Source organism: Leptodactylus fuscus, chromosome 3 (genome assembly GCF_031893055.1).
Source record: "Leptodactylus fuscus isolate aLepFus1 chromosome 3, aLepFus1.hap2, whole genome shotgun sequence".
NCBI lineage: Eukaryota > Metazoa > Chordata > Amphibia > Anura > Leptodactylidae > Leptodactylus > Leptodactylus fuscus.
The window spans coordinates 73,405,849-73,429,774 of NC_134267.1; the positions used below are offsets into that span (position 1 = coordinate 73,405,849).

At 40.2% G+C, this 23,926-nt stretch overlaps 1 protein-coding gene across 3 annotated transcripts in view; it reads right to left on the reverse strand.

The window, feature by feature from the left end:
- Positions 1 to 23,926, reverse strand: part of CEP170 (centrosomal protein 170) — a 180,733-nt gene that overhangs the window by 87,422 nt on the left and 69,385 nt on the right. For all 3 annotated transcript variants that reach the window (XM_075267759.1, XM_075267758.1, XM_075267757.1), the window contains exons 5-6: positions 12,081 to 12,136; positions 11,842 to 11,992 (exon numbers count right to left, since the gene is read on the reverse strand). In XM_075267759.1, the coding sequence (XP_075123860.1) occupies positions 11,842 to 11,992; positions 12,081 to 12,136 (207 nt within the window). The remainder of the gene's footprint in view (positions 1 to 11,841; positions 11,993 to 12,080; positions 12,137 to 23,926) is intronic.

A 23,926-nucleotide genomic window follows, 5' to 3' on the forward strand; every position in this document is an offset into this window, starting at 1 on the left:
TTGTAAGGGCAATTTTAGGGTCTCTGCAAAAGTGTCATGGCATCCAAAAAAAAACCCCAAACCGTCTAAGTCTGTGCTCCAAAAACCAAATAACCCTTCTTCCCTTCTGTGTCTGGCTGTGCCCTAATATCAGTTTATTCCCACATATGACATTACGTGCATTATCCTGGGTACACCAGTGTCATACATGTGGCATAAACTGCAGTTTGGGCGCACAGCAGGGCGCAGAAGGGAAGGAGCACGATGAGGCTTTTGGAGTACAGATTCAGATGTTTGGTATCTGGACGCAATGTCATGTTTGTAGAGTCTGTAAGGTACCGGAAAAGTGGATTCCACAAAGGAGTGACCCCAGTTTGAAAACTGCACCCCTCAAAGAATTTATCAGGGGGCGTAGTGAGTATTAGTATCCCAGACGTGACTGCACAGCGGATGGCGAAGAGGGAATATATAAGCAGTGCGGAGTACATTGGGAACACCAAATTGCCTACTATGTCCCAGTAGCTCCTATGATTGGGGGAGTCACTCTGGGGGTCACTTTGGGGTCACTTCTGGTGTCTTTTCGTTCATAAGCTGTAAATCTGGGGTGTCCCCTGATATTCGCTCGAACCGCTTATATATTCTCTACCTGATGCAGCCAGTCGTGTTCTAATAATTTGGTGGTTTTTGCGGCTTTTGTTCTTGCATTACTAGATGCTGTATTTTCTTTATTTTTCTGGTGACGCGGCCATATAAGGGCTTGTTGTTTGCGGGATGCGATGCATTTTGTAATGACACCATTTTTGAGTGCCTACAACTTACCGAATACATTTTATTAACTCTTTTTTTGCTGGATTAAAAAAAAAAAAATCAATTCCGGTATTGCGTTTTACCTTTTAAATTTTTCGCCATGCAGCGTACAGTATAAGTAACATATTATCTTTATTCTGCGGGTCGGTACGGTTACGGCGATACCTCATTTATATTATTTTTTTATGCAATACTAATTCTGCAGAATAAAAACACACTTGGAGACATAAATCAATGTTTTTTGCATCGCCATATTTTGAGAGGCGTAACATTTTTATTTTTTGGTTGACAGTGTTGGTTGAGGGCTTATTTTTTGCGGGACAATGTGTGCTTTTTATTGGCACTGTTGTGAGGTGCATTTGACTTTTTGATCACTTTTTATAGCACATTCTGTAAGGTGAGATGGCGAAAAATCACTACTTCCGGCGGGTTTTTTCCGTTTTTTTTTTTTCTGTGGTTCACCGTGTACATTAAATATTGTTTCAGTTTTATTGTACAGATTGTTACGGATGCGGTGATACCAAATATGTATTGTTTTTATTAATTTTTAGGGTTTTTTTTCTATATAATTCATTTTCTATAGAGAAAAAGGGTTTTTGGAGCTTTATAACTTTATTAATTGTTTCAAAACACTTTTATTTATTTTTTTCCACTTTTTTTTTAACTTTTTCATGTATCCCTTTAGGACACTTGGAGGAGTGATGATTGCATCACTCATCCACTATCATAGAGTGAGACACAGGCTGCAGTAACAGCCTGCACGTGTCACTCTGCAAACAGGAAGTGAGTCGTACGGACGGGCACAGACTCACTTCCAGAAGACGCCGGCCAGGATACAAAGGTAAGTGGGACTCAGGGCTGGCTGGGGTCACTAAACAGACCTCTGGCCACTTAGTAGGGATACCAGCACCCGCCGATCTCACAGCGGGGGGTGCTGGGGACCCCTACACGATCGGGCAACCCGTTGTTTGCCGTGATCATGTTTGATCACGGCAATCAACGGGTTAAAACCCAAAATCGGCACTCATGTCCGATGGAGGGTGATGGAGCAGGGTGTTAGGTGTCAGATACAACTAACACCCGCTCCTAGAATGCCCGCACTGCGCTGCGGGGATTGTTTACATCCATGTGGTACTATTACCACATCGGTCGTGAAGCACTAGACATCCATGTGGTAATAGTACCACATGGGTCGGGAAGGGGTTAAGGACACAGCCCAAAAGTGCGTTAAGGACCAGGCCTCTTTTTTCAAAACTGACATGTATCACTTTAAATGGCAATATCTTTGAGACGCTTTAACTTACACAAGTGATTTTGAGATTGTTTTTTCTTAACACATTATACTTCATGTTAGTGGTAAACACAAATCAATATTTATATATATATATATATATATATATATATATATATATATATATATATATGAAGAGCTCAATGGAAAAATGGCCTAAGTCCAAAAATCAATATTGTGAGAAAAACGAAATTTAAAGTTTTAGCCTAAAGCAAACGGGCATTATTGTGGAATATATCTATCCAATGTAATCAGCTAAGGAACACCGTTAATCCTAATCATAAATTGTATTATTTATTAAAAAAATTGCAGCTTCATGTATAAATATTATTTATTTAATATTATTAATTAATTACTACTATTATTAAACGATGAAGAATAATAATTACCTGCCTCCCTTTTAGGCGCTAAATATGTGCAAAAGTCGATTTAGAGCCTTTTAAACAATAAGACAAAGTTTTTACACTAATATAAACAACAGACCGGAAGTCACGATTTCAATGAAAAATGACCAACGAGAGTGAAGTAAGTAAGTTTGTATTGGACTTAGGCCATTATTCCATTAAATGTAAATTCTTCTGCATTGAAATATATGGACTTAGGTCATTAATCCTAGGTACCTTGTAAACCCAATGCATAGAACGAGGTACAAAGAAGCTTTCTAGGTAATAATTTGAAATATGACAAAATGTGGACGACTTAGGCCATTTTTCCGTTGAGCTCTTCATATATATATATATATATATATATATATATATATATATATATATATGTATATGTATATATATATATATATATATATATATATATATATATATATATTAGGAAATTTGATGGAAATTTGGAAAAAATAATTTTCAAAATGTGAAATTCTCTGCTTTTCAGACAGTCATACCACCCAAATACAGTGTTGGCCAAAAGTATTGGCACTCCTGCAATTCTGTCAGATAATACTCATTTTCTTCCAGAAAATGATTGCAAGCACAAACTCTTTGGTATTCATATCTTTATTTATTTTGCTTGCAATGAAAAAACACAGAAGAGAATGAAAAAAGTCAAATCATTGATCATTTTACACAAAACTCCAAAGATGGGCCAGACAAAAGTATTGGCACACTCAGCCTAATACTTGGTAGTACAACCTTTAGACAAAATAACTGCGAACAACCGCTTCCGGTAACCATCAATGAGGTTCTTACAATGCTCTGCTGGAATTTTAGACCATTCTTCTTTGGCAAACTGCTCCAGGTCCCTGAGATTTGAAGGGTGCCTTCTCCAAACTGGCATTTTGAGATCTCTCCAAGGTGTTCTATGGGATTCAGGTCTGGACTCATTGCTGGCCACTTTAGAAGTCTCCAGTACTTTCACTCAAACCATTTTCTAGTGCTTTTTGAAGTGTGTTTTGGGTCATTGTCCTGCTGGAAGACCCATGACCTCTGAGGGAGACCCAGCTTTCTCACACCGGGTCCTACATTATGCTGCAAAATTTGTTGGTAGTCTTCAGACTTCATAATGCCATGCACACATTCAAGACACAGTCAAGAAGTCCAGTGCCAGAGCCAGTAAAGCAACCCCAAAACATCAGGGAACCTCCGCCATATTTGACTGTAGGGACCGTGTTCTTTTCTTTGAAGGCCTCTTTTTTTATTCCTGTAAATTCTATGTTGATGCCTTTTCCCAAAAAGCTCTACTTTTGTCCCATCTGACCAGAGAACATTCTTCCAAAACATTTTTGACTTTCTCAGGTAAGTTTTGGCAAACTGCAGCTTGGCTTTTTTATGTCTCTGGGTAAGAAGTGGGGTCTTCCTGGGTATCCTACCATACAGTCCCTTTTCATTCAGACGCCGACTGATAGTACAGGTTGACACTGTTGTACCCTCAGACTGTAGGGCAGCTTGAACTTGTTTGGATGTTAGTCGAGGTTCTTTATCCACCATCTTAACAATCTTGCGTTGAAATCTCTCGTCATTTTTTTTTTTTCCGTCCACATCTAGGGAGGTTAGCCACAATGCCATGGGCTTTAAACTTCTTGACGACACTGCGCACGGTAGACACAGGAACATTCAGGTCTTTGGAGATGGACTTGAGCCTTGAGATTGCTCATGTTTCCTCACAATTTTGCTTCTCAAGTCTTCAGACAGTTCTTTGGTCTTCTTTCTTTTCTCCATGTTCAATGAGGTACACACAAGGACACAGGACAGAGGTTAAGTCAACTTTAATCCATTTCAACTGGCTGCAAGTGTGATTTAGTTATTGCCACCACCTCAGGTAAGCAACAGGTGCTGTTAATTACTCAAATTAGAGAAGCATCACATGATTTTTCAAACAGTGCCAATACTTTTGTCCCCCTTTTTTTATTTTTGGTGTTGAATTATATCCAATGTGGCTTTTTGACAATACTTTTTGTGGTTTTCCATTGAAGACAAATGAAATGAAGATAATAATACCATAGAATTTGTGATTGCAATCATTTTCTGGAAGAAAATGAGTATTATCTGCCAGAATTGCAGGGGTGCCAATACTTTAGGCCAACACTGTACATGAATAAATATTAATAGAACCGATTAATGTAACCCCAAAAGTAAAGAAAGAGTATCAAATGGTTCCCAACAAACAAAGCATAACATAACTCCAAAAGAATAGAACCAATCCAATAAAATACATAAATATTTTATTAATCAACTATAATTAATACACATGAAAAGACACATGGAGACACACAGGAGAAGGTCCACTACAATTAAGCGGACAAATACCACAACCCCCCAAGAGAAACAGTAGCCGGAAGGGCCCCCAAAGAGATCAATCAGATCACAAAGTGTAGGAGTACAAAAAATAGTCAAAATAAATAATATCTGACCCAGTATACACACACTCTCATGGAATAGCAACAAGTGCATAGATGTATCCCTTTAATGTATATAGCTTGTAATAAAGGTCAGTAATAAGATAACAGATTCAATAGTACATACCTACAGACATATTTGAAATATAATAGCTCCAATAAGGGGAACCACTCCAGCTACTGTCCCTGGGATAAAGCGCAAATGCCTGATGCGCGTTTCGCCACCAACGACAGCTTCATCAGGAGAAAATTTGAAGATGAAAAAGCGCCATATATATACCCCAAACAAAACATAAAACACCTGTACTTTAATTTACCTCATACCTCCATCCACCATTGCACGTTCACGCATGCCCAGGAGTCACCAATGACGTCACCACGCACGCGTAACGTGGCGACGCCACTGTGCTCAAGATCGTATGTCAATAAAGTTATTTGACCAAGCGCGCACGCGTAGACGCGCCGGCCAAAAGAATACTAAGTAAGATCTTAATAGATGGGCACGAACGTGAACGTAAAAAGTAAGGAAGATTTAATATAATTGCAGAATCGATACTAGCTGTAACAGAATAAATTCATCAAACAAACAAAGAAAAGAAAAGAAAAGAAAAAGAAAAAAAAGAAACAAATAAATATAAAAGTGCAATGTGATATAAATCTACACAAAATCATCATTATTTACAGTGAAAAATTCATAATTATAAAAGTGACAATACCAATAATTTAAAGTGATAGTACATAAATATATATAATATATAAAAATATAAAGTGACAGTACACATATGAATATATATACAATATAAAATATAAAGTGACAGTGCATAAAACACTGTTTTCACTTTATATTTTATATTGTATATATATATTCATATGTGTACTGTCACTTTATATTTTTATATATTATATATATTTATGTACTATCACTTTAAATTATTGGTATTGTCACTTTTATAATTATGAATTTTTCACTGTTTGTAAATAATGATGATTTTATGTAGATTTATATCACATTGCACTTTTATATTTATTTGTTTCTTTTTTTCTTTTTCTTTTCTTTTCTTTGTTTGTTTGATGAATTTATTCTGTTACAGCTAGTATCGATTCTGCAATTATATTAAATCTTCCTTACTTTTTACCTTCACGTTCGTGCCCATCTATTAAGATCTTACTTAGTATTCTTTTGGCCGGCGCGTCTACGCGTGCGCACTTGGTCAAATAACTTTACTGACATACGATCTTGAGCACAGTGACGTCGCCACGTTACGCGTGCGTGGTGACGTCATTGGTGACTCCTGGGCATGCGCGAACGTGCAATGGCGGACAGAGGTATGAGGTAATTTAAAGTACAGGTGTTTTATGTTTTGTTTGGGGTATATATATGGCGCTTTTTCATCTTCAACTTTGCCTCCTGATGAAGCTGTCGTTGGTGGCGAAACGCGCGTCAGGCAGTTGAGCTTTATCCCAGGGACGGTAGCTGGAGTGGTTCCCCTTATTGGAGCTATTATATTTCAAATATGTCTGTAGGTATGTACTATTGAATCTGTTATCTTATTACTGACCTTTATTACATTCTATATACATTGAAGGGATACATCTATGCACTTGTTGCTATTCCATGAGAGTGTGTGTATATTGGGTCAGATATTATTTATTTTGACTATTTTTTGTACTCCTACACTTTGTGATCTGATTGATCTCTTTGGGGGCCCTTCCGGCTACTGTTTCTCTTGGGGGTTGTGGTATTTGTCCGCTTAATTGTAGTGGACCTTCTCCTGTGTGTCTCCATGTGTCTTTTCATGTGTATTAATTATAGTTGATTAATAAAATATTTATGTATTTTATTGGATTGGTTCTATTCTTTTGGAGTCATGAATAAATATTATCTACCATATCTCTGCTTTATGTTGGCATCATCTTTTAATTTTTTTTGGGATGTTAGAAGGCTTTGAAGTGTAACAGTGATTTTCCAGATTTACAAGAAAATTATCCAAACTCATTTTTTAGGGACAACTTCAGTTCTGAAGAGGATTATAAAGGCCTATACTGTATATTAGAAACCCCCATAAATTGCCACATTTTTAAAACTGCACAGCATTTGGGAAGTTTGTTAACCATTTAAGCATTTCACAGGAAAAAATGCATATTGAAAAATCTTATTTTTCAGATAAAAGTCTTCAAGATATTTGCCTTCTTTTGGTCTAAAGTTAACTCTGGCCTTTGTTCACCTTTTACTAAATACTGTCTCTGCTTAGAAATATGTTAATTAACGAGGAGTTAGACCAAGTACATAAGACTATTCTATGATCCCTATCTGAGTATTTTCAATTTTGGTGCTGTTTTTGAGTATGGAGAGCTGGATTGCTAAAGGGCTGCTCAGTTTAAATTCTTTGTTTCAAAATAATACTCTTAAGGACTATGCCTCTCTGTCCAAAGAATTTGATCTGCCCAACAGTGATTTTTATAAATATTTACAAGTTAGACATTGCATACAAACTTACGATTATTTCAAAGTAAGCTGTAACCCAGAAGTTATACTTTTTCTTAAACCACCTCGTCGTGGTCTACGACCTATCTACTACTCTATTGATTCTCATTCACCTTTTCAAAAGAGTCACCCGATTCGTTTAAAGGAGGGAACACTTGATAAAAGTTGGTCTAATGAAGAATAGCAAGCAGCTTTCTCACTGGTACATACCTCACTTGAATGCAGTTCCCATATAGAGATTGCATATGAGGTTACCTGGGATGGTATTTTTCTCCGGCTCGTTTACATCAGATGTTCCCCAATTCTCCTCCGGTATGTTGGAGGTTATTGGTTCTTCATATCCTGTGGGACTGCCTCAGGGTAATGGAATACAGGAAAAAAGTTTTTGATATTTTGGATAAATTAATGGATGGTTCGGTGCCTCGAACTCCACAGACAGCTATTCTCCGTTTAGAATTGAGTTCGATTCCATCACCAAATTGAAAATTATGTAAGATTTTAGTTATCGCTAAACTAGTAATTGTTAGAAGTTGGAAAAACCCTTCTGCTCCTTCTGTTCGGGAACTCTTAACTCTTATTGACACTACTCATACCTATGAAAAAATAGCATTGGGAAATTTGTCCTTTGCCAAATATAATAATATTTGGGGAGTCTGGAGAGAAAGCTCATATTGTACCACTAATTAATATACTATATGGTACTGTAGTTAATCCTCCATCACTATTATCTGTCAGGGTTTGGGGTTGCTGGGTTGGGTGACATAGACACACAAGTCCAGATTTTTAGTCCAAAAAGGTAGAGTTTTATTTTCACTCCAAAAAAACAGTGCAGCATTAAAAGAAAATAATACAAAAATAAATACCTGCCCGACTAGGCTCTAACTCAACATAGGTTATCTCACCTATAATAGCAGACTCAATCAGTAAGTTGCATCAACCAAGACAGCTCCAACAGTCTGACCTTCCTGCTGGCTCTCCAGCCAAGCTCTGTCCAAAGTCTGCTGCTGGAGCAACTTCTTAAGCTCCCTTGACGAAGAGACTCTAAACAGCTGAGTTGATGCAAGAGCAACCACAAAGTGTGAACTGGAGGGGGGTGGAATGACAGGTCCCACTGCCAACCTACCTGTCATTCCTAAAAAATCCAGACCAATAAACAGAACTTTGAAATAACACTCAGCAGACAGAATTATCTGCTAAGAACCATTCTTTCTGGAGTTTCTCATCTCACCCACCTGAGTAGTCTGGGTGAGATGTACACCCACTCCATTTTCTGATCAGCCATTGGCTTACATATCATACTCATTGAGGTCTTGCCATAACGAAACTGGGGCTACTTGATCTATATTTTCCAAGTTGTTTAATTTACTGTGACCTTTTGTTTTTTTTCTTCCTTTCCCTTTTGTTTCTTGTCTTGTCTTATGTCTCCCCCTTAATATTTACTTATTGGAGAATTAATATAATTTAATCTGTTTGTTGTGACCAATATAGTCACCTTTCTTTACAATAACACTCAAAAGCCTTCCATCCATAGATTCTATCAGTTTCTTGATCTGTTTACAATCAACATTGCGTGCAGCAGCCACCACAGCCTCCCAGACACTGTTCCGAGAGATGTACTGTTTTCCCTCCCTGTAGATCTCACATTTTATGAGGGTCCAGAGGTTCTCTATGGGGTTCAAATCAGGTGAACAAGGGGGCCATGTCATTATTTTTTTCCTCTTTTAAACCTTTACTGGCCAGCCACACTGTGGAGTATTTGCATACATGTGGTGGACCATTGTTCTGCCTGAAAATCATGTTTTTCTTGAACGATACCGACTTCTTCCTGTACCACTGCTTGAAGAAGGTGTCTTCCAGGATCTGGTAGTAGGTCTGGGAGTTGAGGTTCACTCCATCCTCTACCTGAAAAGATCCCACAAGTTCATCTTTGATGATACCAGCCCATACCAGTACCCCACCTCCACCTTGCTGGCATCTGAGTCAGAGTGGAGCTCTCTGCCCTTTACTGATCCAGTCTCGGGCCCATCCATCTGGCCCAACAAGAGTCACTCCCATTTCATCAGTCCATAAAACATTAGAAAAATCAGTCTTAAGATATTTCTTAGCCCAGTCTTGACATTTTATCTTATGTTTCTTGTTCAAAGGTGGTAGTTTTTCAGCCTTCCTTACCTTGGCCATGTCCCTGAGTATCGCACACCTTGCGTTTTTTAATAATCCAGTAACATTGCAGCTCTGCTATATGGCAAAACTGGTGGCAAATGTCATCTTTGCAGCTTCATGCTTGATTTTCCTCAAATCATGGGCAGTTATTTTGCGCCTTTTTTATCAACATGATTCTTGTGATCCTGTTGGATATTTGCTATGAAACACTTGATTGTTCGGTGAACATGCTTCAAAAGTTTTGCAATTTCAAGACTGCTGCATCCCTCTGCAAGACATCTCACAATTTTTGAGTTTTCAGAGTCCGTCAAATCTCTCTTCTGACCCATTTTGCCAAAGGAAAGGAAGTTGCCTAATGCACACCTTATATAGGGTGTTGATGTCATTATACCACACCCCTCTTCATTACAGAGATGCAAATCACCTGAGTGCTACTGCACATGTGTGGGATTTCAACACAACCCGCTGGAAGAAAAGAAGATGAAGGCGTGGAAGAAAGAGCCCAGGAGAATGTCGATGGAAGAAGACACCAGAGGAGGGCATGACCGAACGATGACTGTAAGTATGATTTGAATATTTGTTTTTAGGGTCTTAGGGTGAGTTCACATGGAGTAAAGTGCCGTGTGATGTGGCACGTATACGCCGTGTGAGCTTTTGCGGGCCGTTCACGCATTGATTTCAATGGGAGCGTGGATCGTATACGCGGCGCTATTTTGCAGCCATGATTTTGCGGCTGCAAAATCACGGCTGTAAAATAGCACCGCGTATATGATCCCGACTCCCATACGCCTATGGCGTATCATTATTAGTCTCACCTTTGGTGGGCAGAATTTCCCCCTGACTGGTGACCATTTATGTCCTGAAAATGTCTTTGGGTATGTGCTATTGATGTATCATTTATTTCATTCATGAAACATGTTGTATTTTTTATTCATACATCTATTTATAGCATTTCCCCTAGAGGGATTCTTGTTCTGTCCATTTCATCTGTGAGAGGATTCTGGTATTTGTTCACCACTGTGTGGTGAACTGTCTTTTCCTTTTCCCCTTGTTATATATATGTGTGTTTTATTGTTATTTAATAAATATTTCCATTTTTAGTAGTATATTTTGCAGTGTCTCTATGTTTTTTGGTGTGTTAGACAAGTATTCCTGTTTAGAACATAAGCACTGCCTGATCGAACAAAAAGCTTGGTTCAGTTACAGGGCATAAGGGTCCAATTGTGGGGAGCTTGAAAGTCTCCCGAAGGGTAAGTTCACACAGAGTTTTTTGGTCAGGGTTTTGAGGCCGTATTCGCCTAAAAACCCTGACCAAAAAGACGGCTCCCACTGAAATCAATGGGAGCCGCTCAGGTCTTTTTTCCAGAAACCGTTTCTTCCGGCTCCTGGAAAAAAGAAGTGAGATGCTCATTCTTCAGGTTGAGTCGCCTTGTGATTCGGCCTGAAGACACACCCTCATAGTCCGGAGCAGAGTGCATGGCTGGATGCCGATGCAGTGCACCAGCTTTCAGTCGCAGCTAGCTGGTTTTTGGATTGGAACCTGAGGCGGCCTCCGCCTCAGGTTCCTATCCCAAAAAACCCCCCGTGTGAACTCACCCTAAGGCTGCGTTCACACGGACTTTCTGGTCAGGAAACTGACTCAAATTCCTCCTCCAAAAAACACCTCACCATACAGTCCTATGGTGAGGTGTTTTTAGGAGGAGGAATTTGAGTCAGTTTCCTGACCAGAAAAAGTCTGTGTGAACGCAGCCTTAGGGTGCATGCACACTACGTAACGCCGGGCGTGTATGAGAGCCGTACACGCCGGCATTACGGCAGACTGCCGAACACTTCCCATTCACTTCAATGGGAGCGCTCGTAAACGCCGCTGTTACGAGCGCTCCCATTGAAGTGAATGGGAAGTGTTCGGCAGTCTGCCGTAATGCCGGCGTGTACGGCTCTCATACACGCCCGGCGTTACGTAGTGTGCATGCACCCTTAAGCCTTCTTGTGAATGGAGCATCAGTGAGTTTGTGTGACTGGTGCTCCATTCACCACTATGGGGCTGGAAAGTAATTCTCATAGAAGTGAAAAGACCGCTGGTCATACAAGCATACTGGTGCTCTATTTACAAGGATTTAGGGGTACTTTTGGTACCTCATCCTCCTGATCCCTGAGGGTGCTCTGTGGTCGGGCCCCCAACAATCAGACATTTATCCAATGTCCTGTGGATAGATAATTAGTGTCCATAATGGCACAACCCCTTTAAACTTATGTGTGACATCTTTAACATACCTGATAATTTTTCTTCAGATTTCTGTGGGTCTAATGGTCTCTGATGTGCTTCAACAGAAACATTCATCTTTAGATCAGATGTTTTCAATTTTGAACCCTCTGATTCCAAATGTTTTTGTGAAAACTGGAACTGACTTGTAAATTTTTCATGCTACAAAATATGGAAATACAGAATCATATAGAGAAATAGATCATGAGAGGGAAATTAAGCATAAAAAATAAGAATTATTTTAAATTACCTTTAGAGCCTCTTCAGGTACCTTCAATTCACCACGAACTACAGTAAAAAGGTTGGTATGTGCACATTTTGTAATTAAGGAAATAGCAATTAAAATGCTTCAAATTTAAAAACTCTTTTGCTTTATCAATCATATTTACAAGGTTTGTGGTTCAGTTTTCTGGTATAAACCTCCAAATCCGATTATAAGCTGAATGGGTGAAACCATGGGTTGGACAGCAATCCAGCATAACTTTAACGAGGTAAGCTTTGTTTTTTATGCTTACTGCCGATAGCCCTTATCCCCAAAATGACTCCCGCCCTAACAAGGGCAGTCAAAAGCTATCCCTGCATGGAATGCCTTAGGGTCAGGGGATAATCGTACACATCAGGGAGAGTGGGATAGAAATACTAGGATAGATAGGGATACTTTTGGGATAGAAATACTAATTTGGCAATTAAATCCGCATCATGATAGAAGACTTTTTAACTGAGTCATGCATGATGTTAAGGATGCTGCCCTCTAGAGGGCGGCACACAGAGGGCACTGTTCTCCTAATTACATCCTGGAGAATAGAATTGCATATTTTTTTTTACCTAGAATGCCTTAGTAATCCCTAGTCCCTGGGACCAGGCATTACTAGTCATTTTGGGGATAAGGGCTATCGGCAGGTTGAGAACAGTGATTGTTAAACAGATCCTCCTGTGGTATGCCTGTCCCCAATTAATGTTCTCCTGCCACATGTTCAACAAATGGTGAGACCACTCCATATTTGTTGTTTTAACTGACTATTGTGATACATGTTGTCATCTTAGTATGTGTCACTCTTGTGTGACTTCCTATGTGGACATCCCATAGAATGGTGGGAAACAATTGAAAACGTACCTATATTTTATATATATATATATATATATATATATATATATATATATATATATATATATATATATACACACATTTTTAAACGGTATTTATTAAATGTTATGTTTTATATGCAACAGTGTATGGATTTGATGAATTAGCATCTGTTGTTATCTATGCACATGGAGACTATTCTCTAGAGTGTATTTAGCTCATTATTATTGGCTGTTAATTTGTTTTTCTTGTATTCTTACAAAGATCCCAGCAAAATTTAAGTGGAGGCACTGCGCTATAGTGAGGAGAAAACTACAGCCCCACTGATATAAAAAATGACAAGAAAAGCTTACATATTAACCTTAAGATGGAAAGGTGCCCAAGTTGTGTGTGCAGCTCTGCCATATGTGGTAAAATCCTTAAAGAGGTTCGGCCACTTTCAGACCCATATTGACAAACAAATGTATCTATCCCAAAAGTATCTGTTTGCTGCCCTCTATAGCAAGCAACCCTGAACAACATGCCCGATTTCCCAGAAGCCTTTGCTGCATGATGCAAGGTTATAACCAAATCAGTTTCTCAGCTACGGACGGCACCGTTTCTGTCTCTTTGGACGTCATCAGCGCAGCATAGAGAGAACTGATTTGGTTTGAGTGAGAGGCTGTGAGACCAGATTGTGGGGATAACGTCACTCCTTAGGGAGAGACCACCTTCTCAGGTGTGTGGAGACTTATAGCCATAGTTGCTCCACTGCAAAGGAACATGGGTGCCGTCCATAGCTGAGAAACTGATTTGGTTATAACCTTGCATCATGCAGCAGAGGCTTCTGGGAAGTCGGGCATGTTGTTCAAGGTTGCTTGCTATAGAGGGCAGCAAACAGAGGCACTGTCTCCCTGTTTACATCTTGGGAGACAGATTTGCATATTCTTCCAACAATTATACAGATCAGCGTGTGTTCCGTCCTTACCGCCTTGTGTCTAACTCACATCTGTTATGCATTGTTACCTAATCATGACGTCCGTCCATTCGCAGACGGAAGTGCCCTCCCTCTGTTACGTTTTAAGTTGTTGTATATATATATATATATATATATATATATATACACTTTTCAGTTTTAACTTATCACTAGCCATGACTAAGGGGCCGTATTTGCCCCTAAACGCGTAGGTTTTTTCAGGGACCACCTGTCATCAACATGGACGTTTTTATTAGGATGTAAACCATCCACAATAAAAGTTATGTTTTATTTTATGATACGTTGCTGGGAATCCTGCCTTCTTTTGTCTACAATTGCCTGCTTCTATCGAGGGATATCAATCTGCCTCATCTTTACAACAGTCCACACCAGACACCCCCTTTTGTGGTTTGTTATTGAATTTCAGCCAGGGCTGTTTGCTCAATTTTGTATTAGAAGAATAGCCTTTCTTAAGGCTATTCCTACGTGTGACGCTGGGTTCACACTAGCGTTCGGCAGTCCGTTCTGTGGTTTCCGTCTTCTGCTTGCAGAAGACGGAAATCTGTCACACCGGGTCCGGCCGTGACTGTGATATGCTCTCCGCCGCTAAACCGTTTTTTTTAAATCGGACACAGAGTCGGACATGCAATACTCCGTGTCCGATTTTAAAATAAAACGCTCACTGCTGGACATCTTTCAAACCCATTCAAATGAATGGGTTAGAAAGAGTCCAGCAGGTTTCCGTCTCCTGCCTCTGTTTTGTGCACGAAACGGAAACCTGTCGAACGGAGACCGGGCGCAGATGTGAACGAACCCTGAGTCACAAAAAATTGCGTTTTAATGATAGGCTCCCTTTAAGGCTGAGTTCACCCGGAGGAATTTGTCGCGGATTTCACCGCCGAGTCCAATGCTGATTCAGCCGCAGGGGTCCTCCAGATTAGGCCCATTCATCCAGGCCTAATAAGGAGCGGGATGCCGTGACAGAATGCTGGTGCCCTGCATTGGAATTCCAACATGACTAGAACGTGGCAAAAATGCCAACGCAGGAAAATGAAGAGGAATTCATTTTCATTTTCCACCTTGTGAACATAGCCTAAAAAACCCACCTTTATGTTTTAAAAATATATAATGTAAACAAAAATAATAGGTATCCCCACAAGCATACAAGTCCCTAGTATCCAAAAATAGCATTATATATCACGTAGCGGTGAAGTCGTGCTTGCAGGAATGATGGACAGCGTGCCCGAACAGGCAACAAGTACAGGTGTGAATCCAGCTTTAGTGGTAAATGTATGTGTCCAGGGGAACCACGTAGCACAGCCCAGAGGGTTAGTTCACAAGGCGGAAACCTTTTCCACAATGTGGCTTTTTCCTGCTACTCATTAGGCTCGGATTAATAAGACTAATCAGGAGGGAGTCTCAAACTGCGGACGCTGCAGCTGAGTCCACGTGAAGATAGAACATGTCGCATTTTTTTTCCATTAGCTGAAAAAAAAAAATCACTAGCAGAAAAAAAAACTGCGAGTGACTCCCATTCAAATTAATGGGAGGCGGAAAAAAACTATATTCATTCTTGTGGTTTTTGATGCGCTTTTTTTTTTACACGGTTTTTGCAGGTCTGGCCACATACATAATAGAAAGGGGCCCAGAGTCATGTGCCGCAAGCTCCCTTTCAAATAGAAGCTTGCCCAAAAGAGGTCTGTAAAAATAACAAACTACTTTATTCACCTCTCCTGTGCGTTCAGCGATGATCCGGCGCCATCTTCTGGCCTCTAGATGATTTGCTGATGTCGAAAGGTTGACTTGCCCCACGTGACCACTGAGGCACAATCACAGGCCTCAACAGGCCTGTCCCGAACACGACATCAGATGTAGACCTGAAGAAGACCCCAGTAGAGAAAACAGAGCAAAGAGAGGGTTCCCAGGAGAGGTAACAAGTTAATAAGTTATTTTCCCTCCACTCCCCTGGGACTCTGAGGGGGGCCTCTGGGGAACATATTATACTGTATGGAGCACAGTATACTGTGAGGGGCCATTGTGGGGAACATATTATACTGGAAAGCTTCTGGCTAGCATATTATATTGTGTTGGGCCACTATTAAGCTTTGTACTGGTGCGGGGGGATTAGTGTAGGGAGCCTATTATACTGTGAAATTTATTCTTCTGCACTGTGGGGAGCCTATTATATCGTGAGGGGCTACTGTGGAACAATATACTGTAGTGGGGAGTGGGCTCTGGGGAGCATATTATACTATGTGAGGCAACTAAGGGGAGCATAATTAACTAAGGGGATTCACTAATTGAAGGGCTGATGGAACATGGTGCCACCCATTCTCATTGGATGACTGGGATTTGGCCATGGCAAAAGGAGTGCAGCACCGCATTCTATGGACTGATGAGAAGTCTTTCTGAGAGAGATCCTGAAGTCCTATGCTCCAGCAGATGTTAAGGATTTCAGACATCTGTGGGGTCTGCTAGATACTAGAGTCAACAGGAGTCCAACAGCCCAAATGTTTCTTATATTGTAGTTACTGAAATTAAAATTGGGGATATCTGGATGTGTGAGGATTATAGGGGTTTTCCGGGCAAATTTTTTAAAATAAAATGTATTTATTTAAAAAAAGGTTTGTTAGTGCTATTAATGGATTAACAAGTGCATCCATATACCTTTAGCAGAGTTTTGAGTGATTTCTGGGTGTCTCTGGAAGCTCCTGGCATCTTCTGCATTTGTTTACTTGGTTGAGCTTTCTGCTATGTAACTTCTACACTAACCCCTCTCAACTCACTCTTCCCCCTTCCTCACTCCCATACAACCCCTCCATGTCTCTCTAGCTATCCCACTCACTATTAGCTCTTCCTTACTTAGCCTAACCCTTGACCCCCATTATATACTTCTCTTCCTTCCAGTCTTGCTCCTGCGGGACGGCCCCTCCTTCTTTTCTGACTGTCGGTGCACACTCTTGTCCCAGTGCTACTCTGTGCTCTGCTGCGTCAATCCACCTGTACTGCACAGATGTGGAAGCTGAGCAGTAGAGGTGTATTATCGGCAGCAAAGCGCAGAGTAGCACTTGGTGGCGTCAGTCAGAAAAGAAGGAGGTAGTGGGGTAACAAGGTGACTCAGTGGTTAGCACTACAGCCTTGCAGCGCTGGAGTCCTGGGTTCGAATCCCGTCAGGAACAACATCTGCAAGGAGTTTGTATGCTCTCCCCGTGTTTGCGTGGATTTCCTCCCATTCTACAAAGACAGGAAAAAAAAAAGTACATTGTGATCCCTATATGGGGCTCACAATCTACATAAAAAAAAAAGGAGGTAGTGCAAAAAAAGAAAAAAGTAGCAGGGCACTCAACCAAAACGTTCTTTAAAAGTTGCAGAACTTTATTAATTCTTCATGATAACATAGATACACAGTGGATGAGAAATGCCAAAAAAGACAAAGCAGCAACGATCGTTTGGTGCCACAAAGGCACTTTATCAAGCTTGTTATGAGTCACAGCAGGCATGCTCATAAGCTAAAATCCACCAATTACAAACACCTGGATATCAAACAGTTAATAAAAACAAATAAACTTGGCGCCACCAATGAAGTTATGCAGTTAAAAACACACCTCTACATATGACTCTTCCTACTATCGGACCAGAAGGAGAGCTGCAGAGAAAAAGCGGACCTGAATGGAAACTGAGAGAGCGGTATGCTTGAAGATAGAGGGACACGTCTCCACCAATGACCTATAACTTAAACAAAGCAGTCACACCCACTATGGGAGTGGCTTACATCTTCATACAGCTCCTTTTCACTACGATCTCTACCTGTCATTTCTATCAGACAAGACGCACCAATGCATTATATTATTAATTAAAGACACCACTCTTAGTAGCCATAAGAAAAGTGAATGGCAAAATACATAAAGTATGTCAATCGGTACTGTTCATTCAGTAATTACATTAACCACTCCTCCTCCATTAATTCTCATTCTCCTTCTGGTCTGATAGTAGGAGGAGTCATTTGAAGAGGTGTGCTTTTAACTGCATAACTTCATTGGTGGCCTTAGTGGTGCCAAGCGTATTTATTTGTATCAACCATTTGATGTCCAGGACGTTTGTAATTGGTGGATTTGTATATATAAGTTTGTGAGCATGCCAGCTGCAACCCATAGCAAGCTTTTTTGGCATTCCTCCTCCACTGTGGATCTATGTTTTAATTAAGAATTAGTTCTGCAACTTTTAAATGACATTTTGAGTGAGTGCCATACTACTTTTTTTTTACTGTATCTTTGTGCATTTAGAAGTTGAGCACCTCCCAGCTTTATGAACGGCGTCCTATATCAGATTACTAATCGAGAGCCTTCCCTTACTGAGAATCTGTCTATGTACAGTAGTGCCACCTCCTGCTTTTCTTGTTTTTCTCAAAAAAGAAGGAGGAGCTGTCCCACAGGAAGAAGCCTGGAAAGTATGTACGATGACGGAGTGGCTTGGGGGGGAAGGGGGCTGGGAGAGTAGTAGTGACAATCCGTTTCCAAAAATGGATCGTCACCAGATATTCAGCAAATATAGGTACCTATACATTTTTGATTAATTATGCTATTTAGAAAATATGAGAGTAGGGATTGCCACGCTACAAACAAACTGTCAAACGGCTCAACACTGCAACCAATGATCAAGATAACGATAAGTAACAGAAAAGCTAATCCAATTAACTTGTATATTTACAGCTATATTCATACTATTTGTGGTTTGGGAAAATGTACTTATGAACGATTGGTTGATTTAGCTATGTGTTTTTTTGGACACACCCATTGGTAATCGCTGCCTTATTGGACACGCCCACTGGTAATCGCTGCCCAGTTGGGCAGTCACTCACTTAACAAATGTCTATCTAACTCGAAAGTTGAAAAGAGTTCGCCCGCTCTGTATGTCATCTGTATTTTACTTTTACTATAAACACTTGATAAAGGGGTACAGAACCCCGAAACGCGTTGTGTGATTGCTATATACAATAAAATTGACCTCTTGGAAATTAGTCCTGGTGGAGCGCAGTTCCTTTTTACACAACTCTGAGCTCAAGTTGTTGGTCCTTCCAACTCACTTTCTGATATATGATGCTAGATGATGATGCTCCCCCACGTTCTGTGAACTTAAAGTGTAATTGTATATAAGGGTCTAAAAGCTTATTGATCGAGTTTTTAACAACAGAAAGATTTCTGAGGTGCACAAGTAGGAAAGATAATTGCTTTATGAGCACATACTGGCACCAATTTTAGCGAGGAATAAAAACCTGACAGGTTCCCTTTAAGCACAACTATGATAGAATCTAAAGTATATAATTTTGCTGGATGGAGTTCCAACCAGGAATGCCAAGTTAGAAGGTCAAACAGTCATGGTCAGACAGACGGAGTAAATCTCTAATTCTCGATAAAACGAGTGACTTGTATATTCATCTGATTAATTATACAATATAGATAATGGAATATCAATTAAAATAGTGAATCATTTTATTTTGAAGTCTTAACAAACTACACTGTGTTCCAAATTATTATGCAAATAATATTCTCTCATATTTTCAAAAATTATATATATGAATTGCAGTCATTGTAATTTTCCAGTCATCAACTCTTAGAGTACAATTTGAACAAACTGCCTATGATAACAGTATAAAACACAAAAAGGAATCAAAATGCATGTTCTAAAATATTATGTACAGCAGAGAATTCAACCTTTTCATTTTATAAAGAACAAAAAAATGGTCATTTGTGAAATTATAAGCATTAGCTGGTTATTACAAACTGAAATCAAACAGTTTTCAAGTCAAAACTTTATTCTAGGTGATGTTACATTTGCACATAGGACCCCTTGTTCATAAGGAGCTTCTGAACTCTCTTGTCCATTGAATTTGTTAGGTTTTGGATGGTTTCTGCTTCAATTGTTTTGCATGAGGACTGAATACCCTCCCAGAGCTGTTGCGATGTGAACTGCCTCCCGCCATCAAAGGCACTCCTTTTGATGATGCTCCAGAGGTTCTCAATGGGGTTGAGGTCAGGGGATCATGGGGCCACACCATAAGTTTGTCCTCTTTTATGCCCATAGCAGCCAGAGATGCAGATGTGTTATTTGCAGCATGAGGCGTTGCATTATCATGCATCAAAATGATCTTGCTGTGGAATGCACGGTTCTTCTTCTTGAACCATGGTAGGAAGTGCTGTTTGAGAAACTCCACATACATTATGGAGTTCATCTTTACCCCTTCAGGGATCCTAAAGGGGCCAACAATCTCTCTTCCCATGATTCCAGCCCAAAACATTACTCCTCCACATCCTTGTTGGCGCCGTAGCCGTATTTGCATGGGGTGTCCATCAACCAGCCATCATCCCCTTCATCCATCTGGACCATCGAGCGTTGCACGGCACTCATCGGTGAACAAAACAGTTTTGAAGTCAGTCTTCATGTATTGTTTGGCCCACTGGAGCCATTTCTGCTTTTGTGCAGTGGATAGAGGAGGTCGACAGGATGGCTTACGCACAGCTGCAAACCTCTGAAGGACCCTGCATCTTGTTGTTCGGGGGTCATTGGAGGCACCAGCAGCTTCAAAAACATGTCTGCTGCTATGACAAGGCATTTTTGCAGTTGCTTTTTTAACCTGACGTAATTGTCTGTTGGAAAGAGTTCTCAATTTTCCCTTATCAGCAAGCACAGGTGTGTGCTGTGAATCAGCTACATACTTCTTGATTGTGCAATGATCACGATGAAATGTCTTGGCAATGTTGATTGTAGTCATTCCTTGGCCTAAACACTCCACAATGTGTTACTTCTCAGCAGCCAACACATCCTTTTTCTTTCCCATTTTGGCAGAAAATGTAGGCTGCTTAATAATGTGGGACAGCCTTCTTGAGTAGTCTTGCCTTTAATTAGACACACCTGCCAAGCTAATTAGCACAGGCTTCTGCAATTGCATTCAGTGATATAAAGAGCCCTGACACATCACCATCAATGAGTTTAACTGACAAACAAAAAATTCTTACAAACACAGTGTATGTACTGAATGCAGTTATAACTGCCCTCCTTCTGGACCACATATGCCTTCACTAACAAGTAAAACACTGTTGGGCTGAGTTCACACAGAGTTTTTTGGTCAGGATTTTGAGGCCGAATTCGCCTCAAAATCCTGACCAAAAAGACGGCTTCCATTGATTTCAATATTCTTCCCATGATCCGTCACAGTGGAGTGCATATGGCTTAATAACACTCCACACACCTACATGGTGGTCTCTCTCTAAGGAGAGATGATATCCCCTTAACCCTGTCTAGAAGCCAAGTTAGTCTTCTCTGTGCCGGGCTGAAGAGATCCAAATAGATCGAAAAAGCTGTCCTCGGCTGAGAGACTGACTTGGTAAATTCCCACATCATTGCAGCAAAGGCCTCTCGGAAGGTCAGGCATGATGTTAAAGGGAGCTCCCCCTAGTGGGCCACATGACTGAGGCACTATCTTCCTATTTACATCATGGAAGACAGATTGCACACTCTAGGCATTCTCTTGATGAGCTTCAAGAGGTAGTCACCGGAAATGGTTTTCACTTCACAGGTGTGCCCTGTCAGGTTTAATAAGTGGGATTTATTGCCTTATAAATGGGGTTGGGACCATCAGTTGTGTTGTGCAGAAGTGAGGTAGATACACAGCTGATAGTCCTACTGAATAGACTGTTAGAATTTGTATTATGACAAGAAAAAAGCAGGTAAGTAAAGAAAAACAAGTGGCCATCATTACTTTAAGAAATGAAGGTCAGTCAGTCCGAAAAATTGGGAAAACTTTGAAAGTGTCCCCAAGTGCAGTTGCAAAAACCATCGAGCGCTACAAAGAAACTGGCTCACATGAGGACCGCCCCAGGAAAGGAAGACCAAGAGTCACCTCTGCTGTGGAGGATAAGTGCATCTGCGTCACCAGCCTCAAAAATTGCAGGTTAACAGCAGCTCAGATTAGAGACCAGGTCAATGCCACACAGAGTTCTAGCAGCAGACACATCTCTACAACAACTGTGCAGCAGGCCTTCATGGTAAAATAGCTGCTATAAAACCACTGCTAAGGACAGGCAACAAGCAGAAGAGACTTGTTTGGGCTAAAGAACACAAGGAATGGACATTAGACTAGTGGAAATCTGTGCTTTGGTCTGATGAGTCCAAATTTGAGATCTTTGGTTCCAACCACCGTGTCTTTGTGCGACGCAGAAAAGGTGAACGGATGGACTCTACATGCCTGGTTCCCACCGTGAAGCATGGAGGAGGAGGTGTGATGATGTGGGGGTGCTTTGCTAGTGACACTGTTGGGAATTTATTCAAAATTGAAGGCATGTCCACAGCATCTTGCAACGGCATGCTCTTCCATCCGGTTTGCGTTTAGTCGGACCATCATTTATTTTTCAACAGGACAATGACCCCAAACACGTCCAGGCTGTGTAAGGGCTACTTGATCAAGGAGAGTGATGGGGTGCTACGCCAGATGACCTGGCCTCCACAGTCACAGACTTGAACCCAATCGAGCTGGTTTGGGGTGAGCTGGACCGCAGAGTGAAGGCAAAAGGGGCAACAAGTGCTAAGCATCTCTGGGAACTCCTTGAAGACTGTTGGAAGACCATTTCAGGTGACTACCTCTTGAAGCTTATCAAGAGAATGCCAAGAGTGTGCAAAGCAGTAATGAATGCAAAATGTGGCTACTTTGAAAGACCTAGAATATAAGACATATTTTCAGTTGTTTCACACTTTTTAGTTAAAGGGGTTGGCCACTTTCAGACTAATATTGACAAACAAATGTACAATAGAAAGATATGCAATTTTCCAATATACTTTCTGTATCAATTCCTCACAGTTGTCTAGATTTCGGCTTGCTGTCATTTATTCTGTTACTTCTAGAGGATAAAACTCTGACCATGGTCATGTGATTTACGGTCCATGGTCATGTGATGAGGACACAGATGCACAGCTGATTACCAGGCAGATGTCCAATTACTGTGATGTGACTATAACGAGCAGCACCTGTGTATTCATCACATGACCATGGACCGTAAATCACATGACCATGGTCAGAGTTTTATGCTCTAGAAGTAACAGAATGAATGACAGCAATCCGAAATCTAGAAAACCATGAGGAATTGATACAGAAAGTATATTGGAAAATTATATATCATTCTATTGTACATTTGTCTGTCAATATTGGTATGAAAGTGGCCAACCCCTTTAAGTATATAATTCCACATGTGTTAATCCATAGTTTTGATGCCTTCAGTGTGAATCTACAAGTTTCATAGTCATGAAAATACAGAAAACTCTTTGAATGAGAAGGTGTGTCCAAACTTTTGGTCTGTACTGTATATAACCGCCTCCACCTTTTAGCAGCCAACCTTATATAATAGTTCCTCTCCTATAACAGCCATATATATATATATATATATATATATATATATATATATATATATATATATATCACAGTTCCCCTTATAATGCCGTCTGTAGATAATTCCTCTCTTGTAATAGCACTCCTTATATATAATAAGTCCTCTGCAATAGTAGCCTACCCTTATATTTAATGGTCCCACCCTCTAATACGGCTCCTTATAGATAATAATTCCTCTCATATACTAGCGGTCCTTATATAAAACAGCTCCTCCATTATAAAAGGCCCCCTTTTATATATCCCCTCTTATAAGAGCCCCTTTATATATAATTGTCCCCACTTATAATAGTCCTTTTATATTTAATAGCCCCTCTTATATATAATAATTCTTCTTATATTAGTGCCTGTATGTATAATTATGCATTATAAATATAAATACTAGTCCCCTTATATTTAAAAGTCTCTCCCTTATAATAGCCCCCTCATATATAACAGTCTACCCCTTATAGCATCCCCCTTATATATATAATAGTTGCATTATAATAGCCCCCCTTCTATATAATAGTCCCCCTTATAATAGTGCCCTCAGATATAACAGTCTCCCCTTATAATAACCCCCTTATATATAATGGTTCCTCTTATAATAGCCCCTTTATATAAACTAGTCCCCCTTATATAAAA